The sequence below is a fragment of the Lates calcarifer genome, linkage group LG8 (assembly GCF_001640805.2).
Source record: "Lates calcarifer isolate ASB-BC8 linkage group LG8, TLL_Latcal_v3, whole genome shotgun sequence".
Taxonomy (NCBI): Eukaryota; Metazoa; Chordata; class Actinopteri; family Centropomidae; genus Lates; species Lates calcarifer.
This window is the reverse complement of record NC_066840.1, coordinates 17813514-17835202: the sequence shown is the minus strand read 5'-3', so window position 1 is coordinate 17835202 and position 21689 is coordinate 17813514. Positions and strand designations below refer to the sequence as shown.

The 21689-nt window shown below is 39.3% G+C and overlaps 1 protein-coding gene across 6 annotated transcripts in view; it reads left to right on the top strand.

The window, feature by feature from the left end:
• Positions 1–21689, top strand: part of enox2 (ecto-NOX disulfide-thiol exchanger 2) — a 163390-nt gene that overhangs the window by 63914 nt on the left and 77787 nt on the right. For all 6 annotated transcript variants that reach the window (XM_018694163.2, XM_018694161.2, XM_051072501.1 and 3 more), the window contains one exon: positions 11497–11643. In XM_018694163.2, coding sequence (XP_018549679.1) covers positions 11497–11643 — 147 coding nt within the window. The remainder of the gene's footprint in view (positions 1–11496; positions 11644–21689) is intronic.

Here is a 21689-nt window from a genome sequence, read left to right as displayed (position 1 = left end):
AATTCTTTTCTACGGACCTGTATGTTAGATACATCCCAAAATAGCATCAAAGGGGAAGAATTGTCTTTTGAAAATGGGCTGTTGCATCTAGAGCACTGAGATCTCACTTGTATTGTCACTCAGGAGGTCTGATACATTTGGATTCAGATTCAATCACACTGATTTCTCATTTCAGAGAGGGGAAGTGAGAGGAAGCTGCATGCACAGGATGAACAATACAAACAACTAAGGAGCCCCTTTTTAATATTAATTGGGACACAAGGGAATAGGGCTTCTTATCTACCTTCCTTGAAACTAAGTATAGCCTCTGGGATGTTCTGAAGTATACTGACAAGGTGTGGGTGTGCTTTTCAAATCCAAACTAAAACATGGTTTGCAAAGAAATCTGTGGAGTTGTGACACTGACTGTGAATCAGGAAAAGTAATTTCTCAGAATGGCTATGAGTTGATTTAGCTCAATGATGCAAATTTTCATGTGGCACTGGCTGCAGGGCTCAATCCTCTATTTTTAAAAACATATTATCTTATTTGAACTGTAACCTGCTACCATTCAGTCTATTTATGGATTATTACAGACATGAACTTTATCTTTTCTGGCTAAATGTTCTTGGAGAAGGTAATTACTGAAATAAGGACTAATTCTTGCAGCTTCAGAAGAAATATATGTATGTCACTCACATGGCCTCAGGTCATGAAAGTCTTCAATTCCAAATTTAAAGAGAGAAAACCTTACTCTTTTAAAACTTACCCCAGTAAACTGTGAATAGCATGAGCCATTTGCTTAAAGCATAGGTACAGACAAATGAAGTAGATGCCTGAAATGCAAAATGAGAGAATGAGGGTGAATAAGAGAAGGAAAGACCTGGTGCTTTGAGTCACATTGTCTGTCATAATGACTGAATGTGGATAGCTTTAGTACTAGATTCTTGCTAAACTTTACGCAGCTTCTGTCTGAAACCAGATCATTGTCCTTGTTTGACGTCTTTCACAGTTTTGGGGAGCTTTTGAAGCTTAATGACTAACAAGGACGGCAATAACAATACAGGAAATTAACAACGGAAATATTTAATCCAAGAGAGAAATTTTCATTTTAGAATAAACAGTGACCCTTTTGTGTGCTGTTTTCCCCAGTGTCCCTTTCCTCCTTCCACATAATTTGTTATTCTGTATTTTCTCCTTAGATATTAGTAAGCCTAGATATTAGATATTTCCTGTTGCTTGCCACACCTCAAAAAGCGGCAGTTGTACATAAGGAAATGGCCAATGAAAGACAAAAGATGGACTCTTGCAATAGAAGGCAAAAGACAAGAGCAAGTACATCTTGCTGCTTTTAAAAGATTGTGTCAGTGATGGCAGCTGCTCACACATAAATCTCCTGCGTCGTCTGTTTCAGTCCATTCCCTCACAAGGATAAAATATAGGTGGTCTGAAGCAAATTATAGAGCATGAGATTTCAGAGTAGGGAGGAAATAAGACAAAAAATGGAAAGAAGTAGATGGGGCCAAAGCACTGGAGTGAGAAGAGAGGCATAATTAAGAGGAGCTTACGTTTGAGAGGACAGATGGGAGAGAACAAGAGGTGGTGTAAAATGAAGTGGTGGTTTATGGACAAACAGACATGCCAGAAGATGTCATCATCATCTTCTTCTAAAAGTGCATGTCACCATGCACTTTTAGAGCACTTTATTAGGAACACCTGCACACCTACTCATTCGTGCATTGGATCAGCCAATCATGTGGTGGCAGTACAATACATAAAACCATGTAGATACAGGTCAGAAGCTTTGGTTAATGTTCACATCACACATCAAAACAAAATGGGGGGAAAAATGTGATCTCAGTGACTTTGTCTGTGGCATGATTGTTGGTGGAGAGCAGGCTGGTTTGAATATTTCTGCAACCAGTGACCTCCTGGGAATTTCAGGTACAACAGTCCCTAGAGATACTCAGAATGATGAGAAAAAAAAACAAAAAAACATCCAGCAGTTCTGTGGAAGGAAATGCCTTGTTGACGAGAGGGGTCAGAGGAGAATGGCCAGACTGGTCAGAGCTGACAGTAACTCAGATAACCACTCTTTACAACTGTGATGAGCAGAAAAGCATCTCAGAATGCACATATTGTCGATCCTTGAGGCCGATCGGGTATAACAGCAGAGGACCATGTCAGGTTCCAGTCCTGTCAGCCAAGAACAGAAATCTGCAGTGGTCACAGGCTCACCAAAACTGGACAGTTGACTGGAAAAATGTTGCCTGGCCTGATGAATCCTGATTTCTGGTGAGCTCAGAATTTGGCATTAGCAACATGAATCCATGAACCGAGCCTGTTTTGTCTCAACAGTGTAGGCTGATGGTAGTGGTGGTAGTGGTGTAATTGTGTGGGGAATGTTTTGTGGCACACTTTGGGCCCTTCAACACCAATAAATCATGGTTTGAATGCCACAGCCTTTTCTGAGTATTGTTGCTGACCATGTGCAACCCTTTACGGCCACAATGTACCATCCTCTAATGGCTACTTCCTGCATGATAATTCACCATGTGTGTTGCAAATGTAGTCTCAAACAAATGAGTGAATGTGCAGCTGACAAATCAGCAGAAATGATGTGATGCAATCATGTCAACACTGATTAGAATCTCAAAGGAATATTTCCAACTAGTGGAATCCATGCCATAAAGAACTGAGGCTGTTTTTGAGAGCAGATGGAGACCCCTCCCAGTATTAGTAAGATGTTCCTTATAAAGTGCTGTGCAAGTTTACATTTGAAACTATAAAAGCACAGTTGGTCCCCTCTGTGACCTAATCCCATTTTTATTGGGAGAGATGAGTTGCGCCTTACTCTGAAGGAGCACCCATGTTTTCTTGAAATTGTGTCTGTCACAGGATTCAGAGCTTCTGTTAGCTTCAGCTGCTTTATTATTTTTTGTGGCAGTTGTGGCCACCAAGTCTCAGAAACTAAAGTTTTCAAGTGAATCCCCTCGTGTAATAGAGGCAGCAAAGAGCCGATATACAGCATTGTCAGGTATCGAGCAAAGTGTGTTTTAGAGATGACCACATCCGTTCATGGCCACACTCACACACAGCATGCCATTGTTGAAGTACATTGGAGCCAGAGAGCCTCTCATTAGCCATAACTCTGGAACACAAAAACGCATTCACATAGGCTGGATGTTTTTCCAACAGACTGCAAATAGCCTCACCAACTATTTAAGTGAAGGGTTAGCATTTCCAAAGTCATTAGCATAAGAGCATTAGTGCCAGTCATAACGCATGCCATGCTGTAATAATGATACAGGGTTTGCCCACGTAGCCAAGATATCCTTTGTATTGCAGCCTAATTTTTGCTATCTTGATCTGACCACACACTGCATGCATTAAAGTATCTTGTCTTTCAAAGGAGGGGACAGATGGTAAGAGCTTAGATACTCTAGGGCCCCGAGAACAGCAGATATGAACAGTTCTCCTGGGACAAACCTACATATTCTCTTTATTGCCTCCTACCATGAGTGCCTCATAGACTTATTAGTCCGTTATGCATTGCTCTCAGAAGACATTGCGCATGCATGTGTAAGCCAACATGACCTTATCCACCGCTGTGTTGTCTTGTTAACACACACAGACACTCCTGTTCACTCACTGCATTGCAGAAAGGGCACAGGCCTCTGACAGTAGAAAGCGGATTAGACAGCAAACCAAAGATTCTTAGTCAGTTTAATGGAATAGAGATGAGTGGATGGAAGATTTAAATAAATTAACCTTCAGTGAATTCCCTGAGGCTCGGAGGAATGACAGAGGGGGTCTGAAGAGGATTTTTTTCCTTGTCAGTGATGTTTATGAATAGTCATGACATGATTATGGTGACCTAGTGCTCCTCAATGCGCATGTTAACCTGAGATTGTGTTTGAAGCAGAGCAGACGTGAACACCGGAGATATTGACACACACAGGAGCGGAAAACAAAAATTAATTGCCCTCCTTCCTCATTAGTAATCCTTTGCATTATGTGTTTGCCCTTTACGTGTCACACTGTGCTCCAGCTCCATATGCCAATGTATCGGTAGAGTTCATATCACATGCAGAGCAGGGGGAAATTCGTACATGCACAATGAGATATTCCAATGCTAGCATCATTTCAAAATGCCATCACAACATCAGGGAATAGATTAACCTTTACCAAACTCCCAACTGTAAAAACATAATTCTTCCTACATACTTATCATGATATTAACCCTGATTGGTGTCTCTGACATTTACTTAAAGATGCAAAATACTGAATATACTGGATATTCTCTCTACTTTACTGGTTAGGACGTGATAACACAGTGTAATAGTAGAAGAAATGTGCTATGTTTGCTATTGTTCGTCTTTTGAAATCCATTTATTTCTGAGTTAAAAGTGTTTTTTTTTTTTGCCTGGATGTTCTCCTTATTACCACTTGATTGCTTCCTAGAACTGGCTTGACAGTTGTGTTGATGTTAAGTGTAATTTGAGAAATGCCAGGTTAAATTTCTTTAGTGTAATTATAATTAAATGTGACCAGTCTTTTAAAGTGATAATCTTTGTAATTTAATATTTTTTTGGCGGTATTCTTGGCGATGAATATTCATCGCTTCAGTGTTTTACACTTTATTTCCCCATGTGATCCCTGTGCAACATTTGTTGCCAGTACTGTGATTTGGCTTTACTGATAACACCTGCTGCATCCTCAGACAATAATGATAGTGTGAACTGTTCAATGAAGGTTAAAGAAACGATTACATTAAAAATGCAGATTGTAGCCAGTTGCCATAGGAAAAACTATGCCCACCGAGATGTTCATATGTACACTATGTAAATGTCAAGTTAATAAAAGACTGGCTGTATACTCTGACTGCAAAATTTGAGCAATTTAAACCCAAAAGACTCTGGAACATGACCAATTTGACATATATAAAGACTGATATAAATAGCTCCAATTTTCTAGTTTTTTTTTTTTCAAGTTAAATGTGTAGCAGAAAAAATTGTGTACTACAAAGTGTAGTGGTTACTGCCATATCCTCTTCATCTGATTTATGCACACCTGAGTTAAACTTAACCCGAGGTCAGAATGGATTAACAGTGTCACTGTGACCATCGAATTCACCATAATTCCTCTGTAAGACTTCCTGTTGTCACACTTTGAGTGGTGATAGATGCTGAAGCTTTTCCAGACTGCCGTCTCAGTGATGTTTTAATTAGTCTTTGGTTTAACTGAAAGCCAAGGTTTTGTTTTTACTTGGTTGAAGTTTGTCAGTCCTGATCAAGAATATGATAAGATGGTATGTAGAAACCTGGAGAGTTTTTGTGGTGATTAACATCTTTGTAAATCTGGTGCACAGAACTGACAAAGAAAATTATGCACCTCGGATGTGAAGTTTCAAACAAAGTTTTTCGTTGAAGCCCAGAGCTTACTGAGGTTGCTATGGTTACATCTGTGATCTGTTATGTGACCATAGTTTGAATGGGTGACAGACTATCAAGGTTTTGCTTTGTCTTCAGCTAAAGCAAGGGTCAGAAACAAAGTAGGATGTTCGCAACCATTAATTTTATTTGTTGATATGAGCAAAGCCTGCAGGATAGTGCAGCTGTACATGAAATTGTCCTCCACTTGTACAAACTGCCTGCTGTTTTAACTGCTCTTTGTCTATGCTATAAATACACAGGAAGTGAAAAGCTTGGCTAATAGCCTCATGGGAATGCCGCAGCTGCTTGGCATGCTTTGCCAGCCATTGCTAAGCCACATCAGTCAGACACCTTGTTTATACATCTGCTAAGGGCACTCATAACTTCAGTCAGCTACCTTTTTTAGGAGGCTCAGAGCTCGTGCCTGGGCCAGAATATGTTCTGTTGTTCTGATGGACACTTGAGGCTATGAATAGAGCGATATCTCATTTTATTGTGGTGACTGATGTGTGTAGAAACATTTTAGTGAGATCTAATGGAGGTCTTGTGACTTCGTTTCATCAGTAACCTTTCAGGTGACTGAAGACTAATTTGGGATCTTGTTTGTAGACTTGCCAGCTGCCACCCAACAGGACCAAGAGTTATAGCCTGTGACTGTCACTTTACTGCAACCCATAGCCGCCAGCCTTGCGGTAGTAACAGTGCAGCATGATTCTGAACATTATAAGAATGTGACTTTTGATCTGCATTACCTAATTCATTAGTGGACAATGTGACCTCTCTTATTACACTTATTTTAATCCATTATTAGAAGACATTTTATGTCCTTTCCACCCTAACTACATTGTGTCCACTCCTACTGTGCCTTAAATGTTAACAATATGGACTCGATAATGTCAACATTTACTCAACAACATTCATTCAAAAGAATAAAAACTAGGAAACCTTGCCCTCATGTTTGTGATGGGACAGTGGTTTGGGAAGCTTCACTCCCTATTCCCTCTACTGAGCTAAATCTGAGTGAGTCATGAATAATGTTTTCCTGTATTAATTCAGTCAGGTAGATCCAATTGTGAGCTCATGACCTTGCAAAACTGAAGTGGTGTTTGTGAAGCCATTTCCCTCTGTCTATTTGTGCATTCTGTATCTTTTAACTGTAAGTAGGGGCAACAGTTAAGTTTTATTTTCTCCCCTAACTAACTTCATTTTGCTGCTGATTGACACAAGATTTTGCATAGCTTGGAGAATATTCTGTTGCCCTTCATACAATACTACCTCCCTGTGACGGAAAAGTTGATCCTATTCACCCTCTTTAGATTTTGTCCTGATAACGTGAATGTGCTCAGCCACTTAGCTGGTTTCATGATACAGATCAGTGGAGCTGAAAGCGGGTTTGTTGACAGACAGCTATGGTTTAGTAATGTAGTGGAATAGTCAGAGAAGCAAAATTATTTCGGATGTCATGGATATGTTAATGTTGTGTGCCACCATCTGGCCCTTTGCCTTGTTCAGATGAATGAATGTGCAGTAGTCTACATGGCCCTTATATGTTTCTCAGTGCTATCTTAGGTTAATAGTCCACTGCTTAGGCCATCCCCCCACTTAAGCACTTAGTCACAATGCTATGCTGATGCACATTTCCCTCTGTTGTGCATTATGCATATTGTACCATTGGGTTTATTAGCTGATAAGAGTTAGATTAAGGACTTTAGGAGACTTGCACAAATGTGTTTGTAAAAGAATCCTTGCAGTTCAGTTGCATGCTGGTTAAAGCTGTGATCTGTACCTGAAAGATCACAGGTTTGATCCTCAAAGCTGCCAGTGTGTTTTGAAGTCATTATTAAGAACAAATTATGAACTAATTATTTAATGATGCTCATATTTCAAAATTCTTTGTTGCAGGCAAACTTGATTACCTGTGTTCTCTGTAATTAGTGTAACTGACCCAAACCGTTATTTCCATATCAGTAGAAATTTCTACTTCTGTACTGTGGTTTCCTTCCCTGCCACTGAATTGAGTCATTACTTATTTTTGTTATGATTTGTGGGTTTGAGAAGCTTTGCTTTCAAATGAGATTACCACCACTTACCAAAAAGCAGTGTTTTACTGGTTTTCAGTCACTTAATTGTGTGTTTTTCATAGTATACAGTGCAGCCAAATGTGTGTGGTTCCAACTTAAGATATTACGGCAGCAAATAAGGATTGATTTCAACATTGATTTATTATTGTGATGGATTAATCTGTAACATGTTGTCTGTAACATGTCACAAGATTTTGAAAAACACGCGTCATAGCTTCCCCTGAGCCCAATGTCTGATGGCCTCAAATTGCTTGTTTTCTCTGACCAGTGGTCTAAAATTTCAAAGATACTCAGTTTACTATCATAAAAGACAACAAAAAACAGCAAATATTTACATTTGAGAAGCTGAAACCTGAAAAAAATGATTATTCATTATCTTAATAAATTAATGAGATTATGAGAGAATTACGTGACTCGACAAATTAAGCTGTTGTTGTAATTTCTCTGGCCTTGCTCACATAGTTTTAGCCTGTTACTAACCTGTCTTAATTATATGGTGACATAACATGCAGCACACATTTCCCCATATCCTACATGGTCTAGATGCTCTTGTTGGTTTTAACATCCAAGGCACTTAAATGGTGTATTAATGACTCACTGAGTTTCATTGTGTTCTAATGGTCCTGTCTTTGCCTGGCTCACTATACCATTAATGGGGCATGTTCTTAATGCATCCTTGATGTAAGATCAGGTCAGTTTCATTTGTGATATTTCTTGTATTCCATCCTGAGGCCACAGAGCATAAAGTTTGTCTCCCTGTTCCCAGCATTGTCATTTCCTTCGTTTACTCTGCAGTCCCTTGGCCCACAACCTCCGCCTGTCTCCACCCAGCCTCCTGGTATTTATTTTCCTCCTCCCCTGGGGAGTGATACTCTCTGACATCATCCTCCCTCTGGCCAGATGTTGAAGCTTAAACACGCCATCCATCAGCCTGCAGATATATGAGTAGCACTGCAGACAGGGGCAATGATCCAGCAAAGACATTCTTAATATACAGGTTTACACTATACACACACTCACAGGCTCCAGTCTTAAGCTCTGTTCCCACCCTTCCTTGTTAAATCAGCATATATTTCTGCTGTTGGCCGTAACTGTCCCACTACTGGTTCTGAACGCTGACAACTGTTCCTAAGCGCAAACCCAGAGACCCAAGCTTTTGACATGAGATAAAATAATGATGGACATTGAGGCTGAATCTGCCAAACACTTTAACCCCAATTTCCCTCCAGAACTGGCCAAATAAGGCACCAAAAACCACATAAAAATGTACTGGATACAGTTGTCTATGTAGCTCTACTTGAGTTTTAAATGAGACATTTGAGTGCAATAAATTTCTTTCCTCTTGATTCATCCTTTTTCCTCTTGCGCCAGTCACCTTTACACCACATTTTTGAAGTCCTGCTCTATTCTTGGCATCTGTTTACAAGAAAAGGTTGTGAAATATCAGAATAAATCCATCGTTATGAGTAAACTTTTGCCTTGATCTTCAACTGGAATAACACAGTAACTGGTGAGGTTAAGTGGTATTTCCCTGTCAGCTGTGTACAGTGCTGTTTCACTCTTTCCATGGTCTCCCTTGGCCTTTTTTCACAGGAACTCTTATGACTTGAAGGCTGCCTCTTTGAATAAAAACTGTAGCTGTTTATTGGTGACAGAATTAACATTGGCAGAGCAATGGATTCATCTCACTCTCTAAAATATTGACAGTCATCTTTAAAGAAGTGTGACAGATGGATGCTGAGTAGCAATTGACTTAAGCATCTTATGCGTGAGTTCAGACAGAAGATCTATGTAGATTGACTCTGTAGCAAGTACGCTGTTCCCTCTGCTTAAATCTAACACGTCTCCCACACACAGGTTTAATGTATTTGAAGGCCTTATTTCTGAGGATGTGTTGTCTGGACTGTAAGCACAACCTTTACCTCTGCTTTGAGACATTTTGTTCTCTTTCGGTAGATACATTAAGGCAGGATGAGTGTGTGTCTATGAGGAAAAAAATGTTTGTACACAAACCAGTATTTGCACTTATAGCATGTTAATAGTTTGTAAAATTCTGTGGCTGAAAAAACTAAATAGTTCATGCTGCCTTGCTCTCCTCTCCTCTCCTTTCCTCTCCTCACTCTCAGGGTTCCTTTGTTTTTTTTATCTCTTTCTTCTTTTCCTTTCGTTGTCTGAATGTCAGTCTCTGTTAAGCAACTTATCAGTCTTGGTGTTGATTGATTGAATTCATGAAAAGTGAAGACGCAGTTGACACAGAAATCTATAATCTCATTAGATCCGGCCTTGCATGGAAAACATGAAAACGCACTAGCACACACCTTAATGAAAATATTCCTGCAAAATTGCAGTGTCAGAACATCACTTTTTTATAAGGAAAAGAAGATTTATGGTTAAACTCCCTAATAATTATGTTGTTGACGTTTAGAGCAGTGTCTGAGTTTGATGCTAACTGATTAGGGTCCTTCAGACCTCTGATAGAGCCACCGTAATGTGGGCCTTCTGATCTCTTGTGCCATGGAGGGAAAAACAAATCTGAGCACAAAAGAAGTGTCATGAATTTTTCATGAATGCAGGCCGAGTCTCTCCAGGACCCTGCTCTGAATTCTAAACAAATAACACAACTCTTAAAGAGCAGAGAATAGCTGATACATTAAGCAGAAGACACGAGTTAAGTTGTTTATCATTTATTTGGACTCAGGAGCAATCTCCACATTATTTTTGTTTTCATCTCTCATGGATGTAAGTGTTGTTATTGTCTTGTATTCATGATTTGACTGTTGATTCTATTATTGTAAGATAACAGTGAGAAATCTTGCCTCCACTGAACTGTCTGATAAATTGTCCTCATTATATGGAATATTCAAGCTTGAATTTCTCTTACAGTGTAGAACCTCCTATACCTCAATGATCAAATTAGGGAGAGATGCTGTTTTTGTGGAAGTGCTATTCCGGTATATATTATTAGATCTTTACAACTCACAGCATTTTTTAAGATACATATTCTTAGCAGTTTTGGCCTTGCTAAGATTGACCTTGATTGGAAGAGAATGAAATGCTGTATGTGTCAATTCTTCTGATCCAAAATGCATGACAACTGGGCTTAAAGGTCATCCATGTAGGCCCTTAAAGGTCATGAATGTTCATGTAGGTCCTTAAAGGTCGTCCATATAGGCTTCAAAGTTTAATCTTGACCTTGGAAACATAAGTGGAGAAAACAATCTGACCCCAAGGTCCTTTTCAGTAGGGGTTCTGGAGATTTTGATCCTATCACCTGATCTGCTGCTGAGGAAAATTTGGTTACATTTATTTTGAGAGGAATTTTTGTTTAGTGGTTTAATTTAAAATTATATTTCTTTCTTTTGTACTTGATTGTACTGAAATCTTATTACTGCTTGAGTTTAATATAGCTTGAATGGATCCACCAGTGCCACTGCCATTAAAGTCTTTAGTGATGTGTATCTTAAGTTGATTTCATATATGAACTCAGCGGTGCTGCCCTTTCTCACACTTTCTCACCCTATGAAATGCGTTCTCACCTACTGGAAATGTTCCATTTGGTTCAGGCAAGGGGTGGTGCTTGCAGGTAGAGCATGTAGAAGACGAGTGCTGCAGAAGAGAACATCATGAACACACCCACTTGATCGCTGTGAATTCTCTGGACAGTTACCTGCTCCATTCACAGATGGCCTAACTTGGAGATTGCACTGACTTTATAATAGGGAGCTGGCAGTCTGGTTAATGTCCAGGGCGACTGATTCAGACATCTCTGTTCACACATACAGCTCTGTCTAAAAAAAAAAAAAAATCAGGTTTGCTATGCATGTGTGAAAGCAGCTTTAATGAAGCCAACAGGATCAGACATGAAAAGCACAGTAGTAGAGCTGGAATCTGATCATTGCGTTCTCTCATTCTTTCATCTCTCACAGTTGTTTTCCCCTTTTGTCAGGAGCCATTGCTTTATTTGCTATAATGTGGCTTTCTGTGTTATCTGTGTCTCCCAGGACTCAACACTCTGCCCTTTGATCCAGCAACCAACAACGATCCTCTCCAGTTCAGCAATTCCAGTGGACCACTGGTGACGGAGTGTCCTTCTCTGGAAAACACAGCTGAGAATAGCAAGAAGAGGAAGCGAACCATCCTGCCTCCAGGTATGGACAACGGCTCACTCACAGATATTGTGCCACAGCTGCAGGATTACTCTGTGGTCTCAAATCCTCACTGCTTTTGCCCTTGGCCATGTCGAATTTTAGATGCAAGTGTCTGTGACCTAAAACAGAGAATGCTCAGGAGAGCTTTGATACAACAGCTAGATTTCTTACCTAGAGATTCCCCTAAATCTTCCTCTACCAACATCAAATAACTGTGATGGGAATTGTTGCATAATCTTATTATTTGGTAGCGGTATGGAGAAAAAAAAAAGTAGCTTAGTGCAGTCTTTGTTTTTTTCGATTAGCTTGCCATGTCCTGAGGCTCTGGTTGTCTGGCCTGTTTGGAGGTCACGCAGCTGCAGCAGGAAACTGCTCCACTGAGATTTTTTGCCTGACTGTCTGTTACCGTGCCAACACCACCTGTCAGTCACAACTGCATCACGCCTTCAGCTTTCTCACACACACACACTGACCTGTCACAGTGAGAGAAGACTGTCTGTGTATATGTGTGTTTATGTGGCAGTGTGCATAATTAAACAGTAATTTGAGTTAGCAGTTGGTTGCCTGGTAATGTGTCAAATTAAAGAAGGACTTTCTAATTAAAGAAGTACTGACTAATTAATTGCTTTGTAAGTAATAGAAAGAAGAGGGCCCTAAAGACAGAGAGGTGGTGTTCTATGTTCTCTGCTTTCTTGGCGGTGATAATTGGACTGGATTAATAATCCACATTAACATGGCTCTAATCGACTATTCATCTTTTCTTCACATCTTCACATGGACGAGTCTTGATGAAGTTTAATTTCATTTTAATTCACTGACCCATGTCAAGCTATAATTGGATAATGTATCACTGATGATTGTCAAACAAATAACCAGCATCTGTCCAAATGATGGACTTGTTTTTAATTGTTGAAAGCTATACAACATTTGTGAAACTGAGATCTGAACAGAAATATAGCAAAAAAACTAGAAGCAGTGTTGATTGACAAAAAAAGATAATGTATGAAGTGTGTGTTTTCAGAGTTGATTTGTTATTACTTCAACACCTTGAAGAACAGAAACAGAATCAAAAGAATTACTTGAGCCGTAGAGTAGCACTTTTGCCCCCAATGTGTGTAGCAACGGTATGTGAATGGGTGTGTATGTGTTAGAGTGCTTTGTAGAATAGAGCAAGCGCTGTATGAATGCGTGTGTGAATGGGTGAATGTGACACATAGTGTAAAGCGCTGTGAGTGGTCGATACAACAAGAAAAGCACTATACAAGTACAAGTCCATTTACCGCTGTGACTTTGCTGAAGTGTAATGTCTCAGTGACACTGATGGAAATGAAAGCGATTCCTTTTTTTTTTTCTCAGGACTTAAGTTAAAGCAACATATCACCAGGAGAAATTTCATCAGATGTGTTAGAAGCATTACCCTCCTCCAGTTAATGTATTAAAAGTAGAGTGCAAACATTTTATGGCCATCGGAGTCAGTCCAGTCACATATTTGTCTACTCTGTTTGGAAGTCAAACCCGCATCTTATTGCAGTTTGACAGTTAATACCTTGAAGTGTCAACTGTGTAAACAGAACCCCACATAATAACGTATATATCAAGAGAAAGTGTGTAAATGTAGGGAGACATGCAGCTTTTTTCAGTGTTAGACTCTAATTTAAATGTGAGTAATGGGTTCTCACTTGTCAGATTCCCCACCACAGCCCTGACAGTCTAGTATCCTACAGTCACAATATCATTAGTGTAATGCGAAATCACACTGTGTCAGTACAGTCATGCAGTATTTTCTCCGCTATTGTGCATGGCAGGAACAGAGAATATGAAATGTGTTCTTCTGTTGTCATATTTTAATAACATTAGGAGAAGCAAAGATAAAAAAAAGTCAGAAAAAACCATTGACAGCAACAATAGTAACAGTGAATAGCGTTATATTTGCGTTTGTGTTCTCAGATAAAAGCTTGTCAGAACACCTTAAGATAAAAGGCATTAGCAGGACATAAATATAGTTTGTCCTACAGGTGGACAGACCATCAAATTCTGTCTTGGCATCACTAGTATAGCAAGAAGGGCGAACTGTTCTCAGTCATTCTGGGCCAAGTTATTTATATCAGACGCAGACCTTTCTTCCTCTAATATTAAATAATGCAGGAAGTTGAAATGGCCTCTTGTATAATGTAAAAGTGCCTTTTAGATTCTTTGTAAATAAATGCTGCTGTGATTAGATGCTTGCTCTCCAACTAAACCACCACTTGTTTGCACTGTTACCTTGAATTTTTCTTTATATTGTTATGAGGGTATGAAAATAATTAGATATTGGATTTGGCTTCAGGAGCACCATATCACAGCAGCTCTAAGTTCTACTGCTGAACTCACTTACATTGGGTTTCCACAAACACTCATGTTAAACTATATTTATATTTGATGCATGAGGTTAACGAGACTCCTGACACAGATACCACAGGTTTATAGTCCAAGCTGGGACGTAGCACCACCACAACACTTGACACTTAATTATATTCACCATGGTAACTGCATCTGCACTCTCTGATTTACTGTGATACACAGTGACACTGGCTGCATACAGTATGTTTTTTATAACTGTAATTACATTCAGGTAACCTCAATTTCGCCCTGTCTCCTTAGTGAATAGGAGGCCACTGCTGTGTTATCACCACATTCACCATTATTTAATGGGACTTTCCCTGACTTGTTTTCACTCTCGACACTCTACGTTGGCATCAGAAAAAGTTGTAGAACACACAAGATGACCAAATTACAGTTACATGATATCTTTGTAACCGCCGCAGTTATATTTGTGAGGACGCAAAGACCAGCTACAGCATATCTATAGCAATGCCACTATCTGCTAGGCTTAACTACAAATCAAGCTTCAGGAAACGTGACTCTCCACCACACAGTTAAGAAACATCATAACAGCACAAATTAGCTTTGAATTTGCCTGTTATGACCCCTCTGTAATGCAGTCAGTTATTGGTGCTTGTTAGGTTAGATCTTGTGCTTAAAAGACTTGCAGCTCAGTGGAGGTCTAGAACAGCTGGAGATGTGGATTTTATTGGCTAATAGGGGTCTGATTCTGATTGTCTCCAGTCTCAGTCAGGTCCTTCAGCTCTCTGATGGAGCAGGAACTCATTAAAAGCCATGTTGATTGAGTCTCGTTAAAGGACCCTAATGGATAGATTTTTCTCATTACAACTGCTGTTACACTTCACGCATGTGTGCAAGCATCCATAGCAACACATACACTTTTGTTAAACATTACACAGCTGCATTTTCTTTCAATAACTGATAAGGAATTTAAAAAGGAAACAAACAAACTGCTTCTCTGATGTGGCCCAAGAGGAATTCAAGTCATTTGAGACTTTATGTCACCCTGCTGATAGATTATTTACTAATGATCTTTAAACCACCTCACCAAGACCAAACAACAAACAACCAGATACATGATTAAGCGCCCACACCTCCTGTGAACAGTTACACAAAATGTTTGAAGTTTAATTGATATTCTGTTTGCTCTGCCTCAAAATAGACACTGTTCATAGAGTCCACTCACTACACACTGGGGCTCAGTGTAACTAACTTGATATTTTTATTTAGTTGACTAAGAAATGGCTCCAGAGAAATGAAATTCATTGGAAATCATGCCCACTTGGGAGGAAATTTCCAGTTTGTTATGACTCTCTTACTAAGGCATATGAAAAAAAAAAAATCAGTTTTTGTGCATCTCTGTCTTGGACCTAGAAAGAGGAAGTGAAGAGTTCAACATTTTACTCTGCTTTCTTTATCAAATAACACAGTTTTTTTTTTTAGCGCTTTTGAAGTTAGAGACTATGTACTTGGCCACCATCTTTGCTCTTTATCTTTTATGGGTTTTTTTTTGTTTATGTTCACCCGCTGTATGTGTGTGTGCCTGTCTTTTGACAATCCATAATAACTGGTGCCTTGAGGCAGCAGGCACACTGCAAGGATTTTCCTTTTTCTGTTTTTTTTTTTTAAATTTTTTTTATCAGTTTTACAACACAGCCAGAGATGGCCATTTCCCCTCAAGTCCTGCTGTGTTAAAGCTGCAGGTGGTGAAGAGAATGAGATTTTGAAATGCTGCTCGGTTTTTAGTGGAGCAGGATTTCCCCTCTTACAATGAATATAAATGTCATTTTGGTAGAGCCTGCACGAGCTGGATTTCATTATTTTGCGCCTGTTTCGTTAATGTAGTACTAATAATAGTCTTTATTTCTGATGCAGTTCAGAATAAGGTTAAGTGTGATTTACAGTGAAATGGAGATACAGCAGAGTTCAAAATCCGTCATAAAGAAAACACTTGTAATGTAAAAATAGACATAAAAGTAGGAAGAAGAATTACAAAGAAATGTAAAACGTTTGTATTTAAGGCAGACAGTGATTTTTCAGGCCTGAGAACGAGCTGTGGATAGCAAAGGGCCTGTCAACTTTGGCAACGAGGTGCGTTTTCAGTCATTGCACACAGTACTGTGACTACAGCACTCCTCAGCTAACAACCAGAAATAAACCTACTTTAAGCTGGAGTGTGGGACTTTTACATATAAATGAACGTCTGTTACATTCAATCTCTTGCCAAACAAATTCACACCCTGCTGATTAAGCACCAGGTAAATCTCTCTGTACTTTACAGAATACGGGAGTTTTAAATCTTGTGACTGTGGTTACAGTCCCGCTCTTTTCGATGCATTTTCGTTGTCTGTGTAATAACTCTCATAATCGGAAGGGTGGGGGAGCAAAAGTTCTGCACTACAGGCTTAAAGGACGACGACAGTCAGAGGAGATGTGGTCACATTAACCAAAACATGTTACATGAAGACATGCATCACTCTGTTAGAGACTTTACTGTGTAAACTGCTTCCACTGCACAGACACTTTGTTTACATGAAATAGCTCTTTGAAGGAGAATGTTTGGCCTTTGGTTAAATGGGTTTCAAGTACCCTTGTAACGAGGTTGTTTGAGTGGAAAAAATATTGAGTAGTGATCAAAACCAAGGAATATTTTCATACCTAAGGCTGTGTGGATTCAACTGAGGCATTTCCAAAGCCAGGATTAAATAAATCACCTCACTCTCATGTTTTTCTGCGCATGAAAATCAATTGATTGAATTTTATCACAAAGGCCAGTTCACAGCCGTAGTTTTAGCAAATGAAAGAATTGCACTCTCACCAATCTAATCTCTTGTGCATTAACCTTTAGTGGGAGCTAAAAGAGAGGTGTCGAATAAAATGCTATTGATTCTTCAGGAGAAAGGGTAATATCATTGAGCAAAGGAAAAATAAGGATACATGTTGTGTAGATAAGGACCTGCAATATTTTGCACCCAACTAGAACATGTAGCAGCAAAGGTTTATCTGGATACATATTATTACATTCCAACAGGAAAATATTAAAATAGGGATGAAAAATTCCCCAGTGGCGCCTTTATTGTAAACAAACTGTATTTCATTTACATTCAGCTTTTCTCACTGAAACCTTAAGGCCCAAAAACCACATAGAATTTATTTTTTTAAGATTCTGACATATTCTGGCTTCACATAATGGGTCAAATGTCAGTAATTCTAAAGCTGTATTTCAGTACAGTTATGCACTCCTGAGACTAAGGCTAGAGCTTAAAGCTGAAATTGTACTTTTAATGATGGTCAGTGTGATGTAAATTTCATCACTGGTCCATGTCCTTGAGGCTTCACAAAGCCATTAATTTAAAATTGAGTGCAACAGCTGTTCATGTGTGAGCACCATTTGTAGCATAAACAGAAATACATACATGTCTGCTGTAGTGTAGTATGTGTTTCGGAGAAGACCTTCCTTCAGTCTTGAGCCTCAGTAGCCTCATCTACAGTAATATTCATGGTATCCGTACCATTCCTGGTCAGTAACTCATACGTTTTAGTCATTATGATGTTGTTTTTTATACTTTGCCTTAGAAAGTAGGCTAATTAAGTAATAGGGAACCACAAGCTCTGAAATTCTAATTGGCTGGGTCATTTTTGCATGAAAAGGGGAAAATGAAAGAAAAAGTTTCAGTCATAAAAATGTTTCTGCTCTTTCCCTGTTTAAATTAGACATGCTGGTTTTTAATGACAAAAAACTTTTATTCTGTATGCTTGTTAGATACTGCACTTTTATAGGTGACAGCTATGAAGCAAAAAAGTCCTTGCTGACTTTGTCTGTGGTGTGGGTTTGTGTTCCTGAAACCATTTTGTCATTACAAGGTCTCCAATGGGAGTGGGAAGTCCACACCCTGTCCTTTTGCTGAGGCCTCCTTATGATGAATGGTTTTCAGTCTGACTGGCTTTTTCTGAGTGGAGCACCAAAACTCCAGAAATAAACTGTGCTCCAGTAAACTGAATGTGGTTTCACATCTGAGAGAGTGCTGTATAACAGTTTCCAATATTACATGCACCAGTATTCCTCTTTTGTGTGTGTGTGTTTTTTTTTTTTTTGAAAGTAATGGATTTAAGCATAAAAAATGTGATGTCATTGACCCACTACTGGCAGGCAAAGAGCTGTTGGAAGGTAAATAATGTAATGGGCTACTTAAGCTGTCAGGGATGACAGTCCATTGAGATATATAGCTGTGTCATTGTCCCACAGAGGTGTGTGTGTGTATATATGTGTGTGAGTACAGAGTGTCCTGATTGCTGTGTGTTGAGACTGGGGGAGATCTACAGCTGGATGTCAGTCTTTGTGATGCTGAGGCCACACAGCGACACAGAGGATTTAGAGTGATGCTGATGGATGGGAGACACAGGGTGACAGACAAAGTTAGAAACAAACAGATTATCTCAACAGGATATATGCAGGCATGTAGGGGAGTATAAAGGTTAATGACTTGGTGAAGTATTTGGTTTGGATGGAGTAGCCCCATACATCCACAGCACGGTATGTCTACACAGTATATGTGTCTAACTCTAGCAGAGAATAGTGATTGAAGTGCATGACAAGCTGCAAAGGGACCCGCCTCTCCGTATTCATCTGGGATTCCTCTGCTTCAGTCAGAACATAACAGTCCACTTGTCTGTACTGCTGCTGTGGGAGAGTAAAAGACTATACAATGTGAACAGTATGTGCTTGCATAGGCATATCGAGCTTGAGTGTTGAGAAAAGTGCTGTGTACAGTTGTTCAAATCATAGCAGATAGCGCTTGATCCAGGTCAAGTTGGAGGTATCAGCTCCTACATTGTCTATCTATGATCTGATGGTCTTCAAGCAAGGGAATTAAATGGGGGTTCATCCTTTATCCCTTCTCCCATTCCTCACCAGCATCATTTTGAAATTGTGCTCTCTTACTCCCTGTCACTCCTCTGTACGCTGCAGTGGTCAGGGATTTAGTGCCACTTCACCCCATCCTGCAAAGCCTACAAACATGTGAGCTCTAAATTATTCACAATGCCAGAAGGCGCTGTGCTCTGCTCTTGTCTGTAGACTCCCCCTACAGCTAATGGTAAAGCCTCAAGCAAGGCTCAAATGATTCTAATATCAAAACAAAAACCTTCACCTGGCCTTTAGTTTTCTGTCTGATGAAAGCAAAATGAGGAAAATGATTTCTCCTCAGTATTACCTCTGTTCAGACACAGCAACATTGTAGGAAAGATAAACAATTAGCCCTTTTAGATGAGTTTTTCTCTTCATCCTTCAGCCTTAGGGACAAGGCCAAATAAGTTGTCGTCTAGCAATGTTTTTCACTAATATTCTCTGATCCATTTTTGGTTATTATCTGTGCAACTTTGCTAAATTGATTTCTAATCAGGACATGGCCTACAGACTAGAGTTTTACAAATTGGCAGTGTTGTATTAAGAGTCCCCAAATTATTATTATTCTCTTCAATTCTTTTTCTTGAGGATTGATTGAATTTGCAACTGTGTAATAGGCTTACAGTATATAGTTTCCTTGGAAAATCTACTATATACATTTATACTCTTTCCTCAAAAGAACTTAAGTGGTCTACATTTTACAAATTAAGTCCTAGTGAAAATCTAGTGAAGCATAAATGAAAGTTTTTCTGTTACCTCTACAGTATCCACTCAATTACAGATCTGTTTTGTGAAATCGCTGGAGCCACTGCGTGATGAAATTAGCTGTCATGAATTTACTTTAATTCAAGGCTGTAAAACAATAAAAGGGGGTGATTTTTTTATAGGCAGTACAGCTGCAATAATTAGTCAGTTAATCAACCAACAGGAAACTGATTGACATTTTGTTCTATTTTGTGTGTGAATTAGCTTTTCATCCATGACAGGTGCTGTAAGCCACATTGCTGCCCAACAATTTCTTGTCTCTATCTAGAATATTAGTGTTATCTGTAAGACTTCATGTTGTCTAATTGCTTTAGCTGAATATAAAGACATTTGAAGACAAAGAGAAAGTCAATTCAAAGTCAAATATGCTCTAATTGCTTATCTATACATCTTTAAGAGACTGCTGAAATCAATACAGCACTTCCTCTGCATTTTAGTCCTCCTCATTTTAGTTGAAACAAAATCTGCCATTTCCTCTTGTCGAGGGCATGTTATCTAACAGAGAAGACAGGCCTGAGATTTAAGGGCTCTGAGGGTTCAATTACAAATGTAAAGGCTGTTGAGGGTTTTTATCTACAGTGTTTTTCATAAAGCAACAAGCGAATGTCAGATTTATACACGTCTGAAAAGGCCCCAAAACACCAAGGAATAACTCAGATAGGTCGGATTACCTGATGAATTATTTATATTGTCTAAGTGGGCGAGCTTTCCACTATAAATGAACGAAAATTTGGCTTTGCCTAACCCTGGGTATTGTGTTTTGTTTTGTTTTTTTTCCCCAAAGCTCATTTAAATTGTACTGGGAGACTCTTGGGCTCACATTATAATACTTCTTCCCTCCACTATAATTGGAGATGTTGGACATGTTGATATGATATAACATGACATGATATTATACAGGATGTGACTTGTTCAACTCTGGTACATGCACGCAGAGTTGAAGAGGAGTTTTTTCCTATTAAAATCATTTACAAGGAGAGACTAACCAAAAGAAAAGGAACACTTTGGAAGATACTGTTTTTTGGACGCCAGCTGAGTTCTCTGTGTTTTTTGTCTTTTTTTCTTTCTTATCATCTGCGCTTCCCCACATCAGTTACCTCAGTAAGAAGCTGCAGGAATCTCCCAGTTTTTACCCAGCGCTATGCTCACAGTAGCATGTTCATCACAGAGACCCTGCGGCTTCTCTCCTCTTCTATCAACACCTCTCCCTCCATTCATCCCTCCCCTCCTTGGTCCTTCTGTCTTCTCTCTCAGCCTCCAGCCGGGTTAACTGATCCACACCAGCTGCTTCTCACTGCCTGACATTAGTGCTCTAAACCAATGTGCTGAATGTCTCCTCTGCCTCTCCTCTTCTTCGTCACCCTGCCAGCCTTTTCCAACACCCTCATTTCATTTTGCTCTGTGAGAGGCCACTGCACAAGTATTAGTGCCAAAAAGATTGTAGTTCACTCATTTTAAACCATCCTAATTTATATCACTAAGCTGTGAGCTGATGGATGAGTGGATGTACACAGTTGCAGGATGCCATGGCACAGCCACATGAGTAGTGCTGTAACTAATGATTATTTTGACATTTTGTCAGTAAAATGTCAAAATAATCATTAGTCATAAATCATAAAATCATCTTAAAATTGCCTGTTTTAATTTCCCAGAGCTCCAGGTTGAACCTTAAGAATTCCTTTTTATTCAACCATCAGTCCAAAAACCAACAGTATTCAGTTTGCAATCAAATATGCCAAAGAGAAGCACCAAATCACCGACAAACACACTGGACAAGCAACAGGTTATTTTCTGCTGATCAGTAAAGGCGACATTTACACCTGTCATTTTAAGTGTTTTGAAATCAAATGTGCAGAATTTTAATTTACACTTCTAGCTACATATACAGCATGTGTCTCTGTTGGCCAGATCACAAATCAGATTACAATCTGTCTTTGCTTTTCTGTGCTACATGCAAATCAGGGTTGGCCCTTAGGGTAGGGTTAGTCCAGAA